The following is a 10,239-nucleotide window of genomic DNA, read 5'->3' as shown; positions in this document are numbered from 1 at the left end:
TTTTCAAATTGCTTTAGCAACAAAAGGAAAATATCTTTAATTTACAATTATAGAAGATGGAGAGAGACAGCAGCACATCTTTTCTAAGAAACTAGAACCAGAAAATGTTTGGCATTTTTACTTAATTAAAAGATTAATTGTTTATTAAAATACTGCTAATTTAATTTATTTTCATACTATTCAGCTAATGTGGTGCCTGATTGGAATGACATAATGCTTTTGCTGTTATTCAGATTCCCCTTTAATCTAATGAACCCAACTTCCTCCCTCAGTGTGACCTGGTGCTAGATGCAGCCCACAGAAAGAGCCCAGAGCCGAGCATAGCTCCCAGGAAAGAGGATATTGTGGAGAGCATTATATTCAAGGCCTCAGATGTCGTAGTGGTGACCTTCAAAGATGTGGACCTGAATTTTGCCAGGAAAGGTACTGAGGGCATATGGGGTGATACATATTATCTGGGCACATGAATAGAAGTCTTAGAAAACATATTCTTGTACATACTTTAAACCCATATTGCATAGACAACGTGAGTAGGTGAGTTTGAAATCTAGTATTCATTGCAGAAACATAAACAGAGCTTAAGCCCATCATTGAATACAGACTACATTTTGATTAGCTTCAGTCTGTATAGACTACGATGAAGTCCCAGTGGCTTTACCATGAGTTAAATCTTGTGTGCTCTCTGAGTGGCCAGTTATTGATGACTAACGTGATCTATTGATTGTTCCAAAGGCCTGCCCTGGTGCAGCAAGGACACTCAATAAAAGCTTAAAGAGTCTTCTTCATCTTGACCCATACAATTCTTCTAAAATAATGGGCTTTGTGGGATGGTTTTATTTTCTCAAAATGAACAGGTAAAAAAATAGTGAGGATCTCGCCGCATGATTCATGGAGAAGGAAACTACACTGGTGCCACTTGTTAAATACAATAGTAATCCTGTTAAATTCAATAATTGTGTACTGACTGGAAATTGAACAATGTTTTGCCAACTAAAGCACAATGCCAATGTTAGTAGTATTATTTTGTTAAAATGTTATTCTGATTTTGAAGTTTTCAACTGAATAAATGAATTAAGGTGATAAGACACAGCCTGACTAAAACCACTCTAGAGTTTTTTTAAAACGATAAACTGTCAGTCATTCTGTCTGTCAGTCCATCTTCTGACTATCATCTCTCTCTGTCTGTCTCTCCTCTCCAATGCTCTAGTCCCCTCTGACACAGGTAATATATGACTGTTTTCTACTCTATGCACTCAAACAAATTTGAATCTCTTGGGGTCTGATTTGTGGCTGCTTCTTAAATTCAATTTTATGATATCATTTGGGGATCACCGCTTTCACGATACCTGAGAAAAACATCAAAAAGTCTCATCCATGTCAGTCCTGCTCCATCTGTTCAGCATTTTTGTTATCTTTTGACTGGATGTTGCTTTCAGTGGAAGAGTTGCCACTTGAACTAACACGAATACTTATTTTTACCAGTAACGTGTATTTTTCAGCTGTCAATCAAAGTTATGTTTCAAAATTAGATGTTTAGTTTTATTTGAATTAATCATTATTTAATGTTTTTGGCAATAGCTCTAATGGAGCCTATATGCAGCCATGGCCACTCATGAACATGAGGTTCTGCTGCAGCGTTTTAATTGAACCTTACTGAACCAGAGCTCAGATTAAATCAAATCTAAATGGAAAAGAGAAAATATATGCATGATTCCATTGAAAGCAACAGATTGAAAATGTGTTGAATATTAGAACCCTAATTTAACTTCTAAGCATTGTATTGAAACTCAAATGAAGTTATATTTTATGAACCATAATAAGGATGTTTAATTAATTTTGACCCTGAAGTCTGAGGTCATTTGACTGACTAACATCCACATGCATGTTTGCTTACCCCCCACTATGTTTAATTTGTAAATATTCCTTATTGAATGTGCAATTCTCTTAATGGACAGTATGGATATAGCATATCAACCACCTTTACTAATATGACTCTGGCCTGTTCAGTGCACTTTAAATGCTTTGATGCACAGTATTGTTGGATAAATTGGGATGGCTGAGTTATGTAACTCCAGGTGGCTGATGTGCTTAATGCATGCAGTCCATTAGGCGCAGTTTTGAGAATGTGAGTGCAGGCTAGTGCTGACCATAGACTGTATGGTGCGGACATGGGATTAGAGTTCCTTTCAGATATTTGCTTTTCTTTGAGCATGCCTGTACGTGGTTATGGTTGAGCCATGTATGACTCGGTAAAGTTCACGTTTCAAACTGGAATTCAGTACCCAACAGTAGTTTTATTTTTTTTTTAGTACTTCATATTTTCTGTAATAACAAAAAGTAATGTCAGTTGTGACAATCAGTCCATAGTTCAACATTTAAAATTCCTTATTTAATTAGAATTGTTTTGTATATATACATAGTATTTTACACTGCACACACTCCCAAACTTGGTCTTGTAGACATTTTGACAAACCTACATTTTATTCACAAAATGTTTTACCATTATGTTAGCACCTTAGTGGTTTGATTAGTACATATTTTTACAGGCCGATGCATTCATTGGGAACTCGCTCTTTGCCTTTTTCACAAGGCTGTTTTCAAATTCGTGCTCACAGTCGGAACATTTGATCCTTGTTGGCTTTACCAGGACTTGCTCAAGCAAAAGCTTTGAATATTTTGAAAGGATTCTATTTCCCAATTCAGTTAGATCCATGCCTTATTGAGAGTGGGTGTGCCTGGTGAACCCACACTCCTTCCCCACAAATAGACCCTTGCTTTGAAAGCATGCAGAAGAAGCTCTTAAGGCATGAGTGCTTTCCTGCATAAACAGTGAGATTGCAGCCATGTGACTGTATACCATCATGAGCTTATGCGGATGTGTTTTTGAGTGTGTGCACTGTACAGAAATATGCGTTCTTTGTCTGTGCCGCAGACAACTTCACAGATGCTGCAGTGAGCGGTAAGATCAATGGCGAGCATAAAGAGAAGGATCTAGAGCCCTGGGATGGAGGAGAGACCCACAACTCTGACAGCCTGGAGTCTCTGGACACCGATGTCGTAAGAAAACAGACACCAGCACAACAAATGCATTGATGCTGTATAAGTTACCCCATAGTCCATACAGGCCCTCATATGATGAGTTGTGTCTCTAACAGGGACACAACTCATCTGATCCACAGCATTGATAATGTGTTAATAGACCTCTAGTGAAAATCTCTTTCTTTTCTGCTTCTCTCTCTATATCAGTCAAATGGGTGGGACCCCAATGACATGTTTAAATACAACGAGGAGAAGTATGGAGTGTTGTCTACATATGACAGCAGCCTGTCCACATACACGTAAGCCTTTCTGTTTGTGTTCTGCTCTGTATGCATCACTTTGTGTTTATTCTGTTCAATACCATGCCTTCTCCTGTATAGACGACATCTACATGTCATACTCCTTATGCTGTATTTTGTAATAAAATAATGAATTCTGAATTTATTGTCAATATGTCTGAACATAATCTTGCTATGACATCTTCTGATAGAAGTAAAACATGATATCAGTCTTCCCCGAGTCCCTCCATCAGCCTGCTGACCTTGTCTGACCTGTCCTTGTTTCCCAGGGTCCCCCTGGAGAGGGACAACTCAGAAGAGTTCCTCAAGAGGGAGGCGCGTGCGGCCCAGCTGGCCGAGGAGATCGAGGGCAGCGCCACATACAAGGCCCGCGTGGCCTTAGAGAACGATGAGCGCTCTGAGGAGGAGAAGTATACTGCTGTGATGAGAGGGGATCGGGAGACCCACTCACTGAGCAGGTGAGACCAGGACACACATAGACACTTAAGGGCCAATACAACGTTAAAATGGTTTAATTGCTGATTGTTCATTTGTACTAGTTCTTCTTGTTTGTAATTAGCTCATGATGCAATGCCAGCTCCTTTTTAAAATGCTTCAGCACAACACTGCAACATTAACATAGTTTATACTTTATATAATAAAATTGAATTTATACTATATATTTTTATTGTCATTATTATTATCATTAAATATGCATTCTTTCAAGTTATTGCACTGGCCTTGTCTGTTTGCAATCTTAATGGCCTGTAGATGTGTTGGAGCAGACATCATCAAATGATTCAATATCATATTACTTGCACCCCTTTTTAACAAACCTCTACATAGTTATGCATTAAAATTAACTATAAAATCAGAGATTAATTTTCATCATAGAGCAGTTATACAGTATCTTAATAAACACAGTACCTGTGGAATAAAAAGAGAATCCTACACACTTGTGTACAGAGTTTATTTCCACTGCCTGATATCTTAATGAAGACTTTACAAGTGAAAGACATTTGTACTTTATGTACGTAGATTTTATTTATAGTTGCATGCCATACAACACGAAGAATAATACCTACATGTGTAAACCTAATGCCTGCAGTCTAAGTTATTCCAGCAAATACACTAAGTACACATAGGCAATCACAGAAAAAAGACTTCTTAGTAATTAAAAAAACATGCTCATCTTGGCTGATGAGAACTGATGTAGTTGAATGTAATAATGTAGAATGAATTCTTCCCTCCTTAATTATCTATTATCGTCAGATGTATTTGACTAAACCATTTGCCTGTGTGTGTATGTATGCAGAGAGAACAAGTACATTCCTCCGGGTCAGAGGAGCAGGGAGACGATGTCCTGGGGCCCGGGACGTCAGAACCCATCTCGCCTGGCTCAGAGCTCAGCGGGCCCCTCGGCTCCTCGAGCAGGACCTCACGACTACAGTCCCAGCGCCGGGGCGGACCAGAGGGTGGTTAACGGAGGTATGTTTAATAAGTCACACACAAACCTATGGGGCTACATGCTAAATGCTAAACAACCACATACTACAGAGGGCCAGATACTGTTCTCTCCAATCCTGTCCTTTTACTGATTTAAAGCCAGTTCTTAATCAGTCTGGGGGATGTTCATATTCGTTGTTGCTGTTAATTTTTTAATAATAATATTTCCGCCTTATCATTCTTTCTCATATTTATTAATCTCCCCTTCCTTATATTCCTGCTTTATCTTGGTTTCCCCCACTATTACTTGTTGTTATCTGCCATTTGTCATCCTTGATCATTTGTCCTTCCCTCTTTTAGGTTCATCCCATTGGCACTCACCCTGTCCGTCTCCTTCCTCCCGCCCCCCCCCTCGTTACCAGTCTGGCCCCTCCTCCCTGCCTCCTAGGGTGACCACGCCCACCAGGCCACCCTCCAGACCCCCCTCTCGACCTTCCAGGCCTTCCTCTCATTCATCCCACCCCTCCTATCCCTCCTCCTCATCCTCCTTTTCCCACCATGGGCCTACGTCACCAGCCTCCACTCTGCCCAAACGCATGTCTTCAGAAGGTAGCCACATCAGTGTGGAGCAGACCTGGGCAAAGGCATGAGTTGAAGGTGGAGGGATTGAGCTCAATGTGGAAATTATATTCCATGACAATTACACTGAAAGATGTTAGAAGCGTCTTAAAAGTGAAATAGGCAAACTACTTTCAAAAATACATTTGCCCAGGTCTAGTGTGGAACATTAAAACGGGTGAAGTTGCTTCTTCAGACTGATTTGGGGTCATATTTGCAATTTCCATATAGATGGAAATGTTGAGGATTTGGTAAGCCACTAAGAGGATCCTCTATCTCGATGTTTGCTTTGTAATGTTAGATCACCATGGCACCAGTGTCTCATAATGCTTCTTATGGAGCCTTCAAGAGGAAGAACAGACATCGCAACATTTTGGCTAATAAGGAATGTTGTTGCTGATTAAATCATTAAAAACAGATGTTACCCTAAAAAGAACGAAGGAAACATTTCAAAGGCTCGATTTCTATATTTGTATCAGTTGGTCTCTATTCATACTGTGCTTAATCAGGTCATTTTGTGTTGTGTTGGCTTTGTACTCAAGCACTGGATTTGAAATAATATCAACCAATATGAGGTTAAATTAAAAGCTTTGAGCTTCAACTTGTTAGCCACCTCTTTTGCTTAAAACATTTTACAAGTCAGTTGCACCTCTGATGAGAGCCAGCAAGTTTGATCTGTTGATCACATTTTTAATGGGAGTAAAATGGGAAATGATTTAACCTATGTTCAGCCAAAGATCAGTTTTGCAGTGTGCTGTCACTTGTGAAACACCATACAAACTGCTAAAAGGTGATTTCTGAAATACAGCTTCCCTCCTCACCTTTTTCCTCCCCTCCCCGTTTCCCCTCCCTCACTTCACGTGGCTTTGGTTTGAAGTGGGATGTGTTTTGATCACTTTACAGGATTATCTGCAGATCCTCCACTAACATGCATGTCAACAAATAACATGACTGTGTGATGTGATATTTAAACCTTGAATAAGATGTACTCTGTGCAGAGGTTTGGGTTTTTTAAAGAATGTGTAGGACAAAGACGAGTTTAAGAGAATCCTCCACAGCAGGAGTGTACACAGGCTGTCAGTGTTTACCTTACCTCCACGGTCTGCATTCACCGTTCTGTCTGTCCTCATCTGTCTTTCTTCATCCACAGGCCCACCCAGGATGTCTCCTAAATCCCAGCGGACGCCTCGTTCTCACAGAGCGCCACCCTGTAGGACCACCGGAGGGGATTTCATTTCCCACAATGCTCCTGGAGAGGTCCCAGTGACTCCACCAACCAGGAGCAGCTCCTCTGGAGGGACATGGTCCTCTGTGGTTAGCGGAGGTAGAATAGATTTTTGCTTCCATGTCCAACTGTAGGAACATTTCTGCGCACGTTTTAAGAGCTTTGCATTGAACCTAAAATCTTTCAAAGGTTTCAATATAACAATATGCAATCATGGGTGAAAGCCTAAACTATTTCATTACTTCTAAACTTGTAATGGCCAAGTTGATTGGGGTAACTTAGAAATGTTTTATGTTATTTGTAATAATTTCTTCTTCCCCTCCTCAGCTCACAGACCTCGCTCCCCCCGACAGAATAATATGGGTGGAGCCTCTTCTGGCTCCTCCTCCCTCCCAGCAGCCCAGACAGGAGCTGCTCCTGTGGAAACCGTTTCTACAGCAACATCAGCTTCCTCTCCTAATGCTGCTAGCCCCGCCCCCAACATGGTCACCTCTTCTTCGGCAGATGGTAATGTGAAAGTAACACTTTCATTGAGATTGATTGAATGAATGATTGTTGTGCAGAATGTAACACCTGATTTCTGTTTGGATTTGATGTTTTAGTGCACGTTCTGTCACTACCAGAAGCATTTGTTTTTTGCTGGGAGTCTAATGACTGTTTTTCTGTTAAAGCAAAAGACTGTCGCGTCCAAGAGACAAGACAGACATCCCCCACGGCTAACAAGGAGAACATCAAGCCCTTGGACAGCTCACCTAGTGTCGCCAGACCAGTCTGTAAAGGTACAGCTCACACCGGTCAGCAGGTTGACTGTATCTATTTGGTTATCACTGAAAACCTCAATTGTGTATCTCTCTACTTGCCTTACAGGACCCCCTTCTATGGCACCAGACCACAGAAAACAAATAGATAATTTAAAGAAATTCAGTGTCGATTTTAGGGTAAGTGTTGGAAATCTGGCCTAACTCACCTCATGTTTTTGAGGCAGCACTAGAGCTTGAATGCGCCTCCTCTAACTCTTTTAATTTAATTTCTCCTTTTCCAGTTGCAGTCTAGTTCAAACTCAGACCCTGCCTTTGACCCGATGATGACCAAGCCCCCCAGAGATCCAGCAGACAAGCCGAAAGATCTTCCCATGGACAAAGCCTCCTCAGTGGGGCGGGAGGGCCCTGAAGACGGTGTTGCTGGTGGAGCACCTGCTCCATCCACCACAAACGCCAGTAAGCCTGGCAGCCCTGCTGCTCTGTCCCCGTCCCCCTCAGCCCCCGACCAGAAGAGGGCGGGGCTTGATATGGCATCACAGGGAGTCCAGACCAACGCCACGTCCTCATTCAGCGGAGCCAAGCATGAAGAGAAGGAGGAGAAAAAGGAGGCCGTACAAGAGTGAGTGGATGAGACTGAACGTATGTTTAAAGGATATCCTTGTTTATCCTGGCATCAACAACTCACATGGAAAGACCAAAACCAACATAGTCTTGATCCTAACAAGTATTTTATGTGTAGTCAAAGCCTGGTATATTTAAATCCATTGTGGCCCGAACACTATTCAAAACACATCAATGTGCTACACTGTGCTGCCTGATATACTCACTAGATAACCAAATGTGTTTTAATCAGCTGCTGAAAATAGTCCACAATGCAATGCTTATTCCTGTTTGAGGATTGTTTGCCCAGCTGTTTTAGGACATATGTTTATTTATATGTCTTTTTAAAGGAATATATACATTTGATGACTGTCAAATGTATACTTCTTCACTGTTTGCTTTCCTCCTGCAGTCAAGTGAGAAAATCAACTCTGAACCCGAATGCCCATGAGTTCAAACCCAGGTTTAACACGCAGGTCAGTATGCTGTGCCAGACAAGACTATTTAAATATGACTCACTGAGCATGTTATTTGACTAACTTTCCATGTCTGTTTTTCCATGCTCCTTCATCAGTCCAAACCAGCCAACACCCCAACGCCCCCCCGGCCTCAGGGCCAGCCCAGCCCCTCCATCGTGGTGCAGCAGCCCCCCGCTGTCTACGGACAGACGGTGTGCTTCCCCCAGATGTATCCCCTCACACCAGTCAGCCCCGGAGTGCAGGTGAGACCCCGGCATGCTGAAATGTGCAGTATGAAAACTGAGAGGTTGCTTGTTTCTTTTCAATCACCCTTAATGTGTCACATTCCATCGTAGTTGTAAATTCATTCAAACACATCCCTCACGATCACCAGTATGTCTCCCAACATGTCTGCTAATGTTTGTCCTCATTTGGTATTTTCTTCTCATATCCTCTCTTTGATTAATTTGTAATGCACGTCAACATATATATATTTTTTAATTTATTTATTTTTCAATAGGCTACTTCACTTAACTTTTTTTTTTCCTACACCTTGTTATCATTTTACAACGTTTCTTTCTTCTGTCATCTTTCAGATACAGTTTTTTTGTTGAAATATTTAAGAAATGTTTTCTTATATATTTTGGGATAACTGGACATACTTCATTATACATACGTACATTTTTTTTGTTTATATTATTATGTCAAAGGTATTGACCATATTTCTGATGAAAGCTTTACATTTGTAGATGTAAATCTAAACGTTTCCCGTTGTTGCTTTAAGAAAAACTTGGTGATCCAACATCAGACACGTGTAAACGATAAAATAACTTGGTGAATCTAAGAGTGGTTCTTTTTTCCTTTTCTCCCCTCCTCCTCTTTCTCTCTCGCTCCATTAGAAAAGCATAATATGGAAGGTTTGTGAATTTTTTTTAATCCTTTTGTTTTTTAAAAGCCCAATCTGTCTTAAGATGTTTTTCTTGCTTGTTCAAATAATGCCATCAGATGTTGGTTTGCCAACTTCTTATTGCAATCCATTCTAAACTGTCATCACGGATAGACTTTGGTTCACCCGTTTATCACATGGCTGTCAGCTCATAGGAGTTTGAGCCTCTTTGTTTATGCTGCAGCACTGTTTGTAAAATAAAGGTAATGTTACAGGAATGGGAGATGACAAATAGAGTTTGGGTCACCTTTTTCTGAACAATAAGAGACGGGCATAGAAAATGCATGTGGCCCCAGGTAAGGTGCACATACATTGGGGCAAAAAAGTATTTAGTCAGCCACCAATTGTGCAAGTTCTCCCACTTAAAAAGATGAGAGGCCTGTAATTTTCATCCTAGGTATACCTCAACTATGAGAGACAAAATGAGAAAAGAAAATCACATTGTCTGGTTTTTAAAGAATTTATTTGCAAATGATGGTGGAAAATAACAAAAGTTAATCTCAATACTTTGTTATATCCCCTTTGTTGGCAATGACAGAGGTCAAACGTTTTCTGTAAGTCTTCACAAGGTTTTCACACACTTGCTGGTATTTTGACCCATTCCTCCATGCAGATCTCCTCTAGAGCAGTGATGTTTTGGGGCTGTCGCTGGGCAACACGGACTTTCAACTCCCTCCAAAGATTTTCTATGGGGTTGAGATCTGGAGACTGGCTAGGCCACTCCAGGACCTTGAAATGCTTCTTACGAAGCCACTCCTTCGTTGCCCGGGCGGTGTGTTTGGGATCATTGTCATGCTGAAAGACCCAGCCACGTTTCATCTTCAATGCCCTTGCTGATGGAAGGAGGTTGTCACTCAAAATCTCACGA

At 41.0% G+C, this 10,239-nt stretch overlaps 1 protein-coding gene across 1 annotated transcript; it reads left to right on the top strand.

The window, feature by feature from the left end:
- Nucleotides 1-248: 248 nt before the first annotated feature.
- On the top strand, nucleotides 249-9,725 carry atxn2 (ataxin 2; the record flags this gene model as incomplete). The annotated part of the gene is made up of 15 exons (XM_010769825.1): nucleotides 249-423; nucleotides 1,208-1,222; nucleotides 2,933-3,057; nucleotides 3,247-3,338; nucleotides 3,608-3,796; nucleotides 4,633-4,805; nucleotides 5,124-5,372; nucleotides 6,532-6,705; nucleotides 6,934-7,113; nucleotides 7,278-7,385; nucleotides 7,474-7,544; nucleotides 7,649-7,986; nucleotides 8,380-8,443; nucleotides 8,542-8,688; nucleotides 9,325-9,725. Coding segments are annotated over 15 exons (2,244 nt in total), but the record flags the coding sequence as incomplete, so codon positions are not given.
- Nucleotides 9,726-10,239: the final 514 nt, after the last annotated feature.

This window comes from Notothenia coriiceps, unplaced genomic scaffold, assembly GCF_000735185.1.
Source record: "Notothenia coriiceps isolate Sejong01 unplaced genomic scaffold, NC01 NC01_scaffold00007865, whole genome shotgun sequence".
Taxonomy (NCBI): Eukaryota; Metazoa; Chordata; class Actinopteri; order Perciformes; family Nototheniidae; genus Notothenia; species Notothenia coriiceps.
The sequence above is the reverse complement of the archived record's forward strand: the minus strand, read 5'-3'. Positions and strand labels throughout refer to the sequence as shown.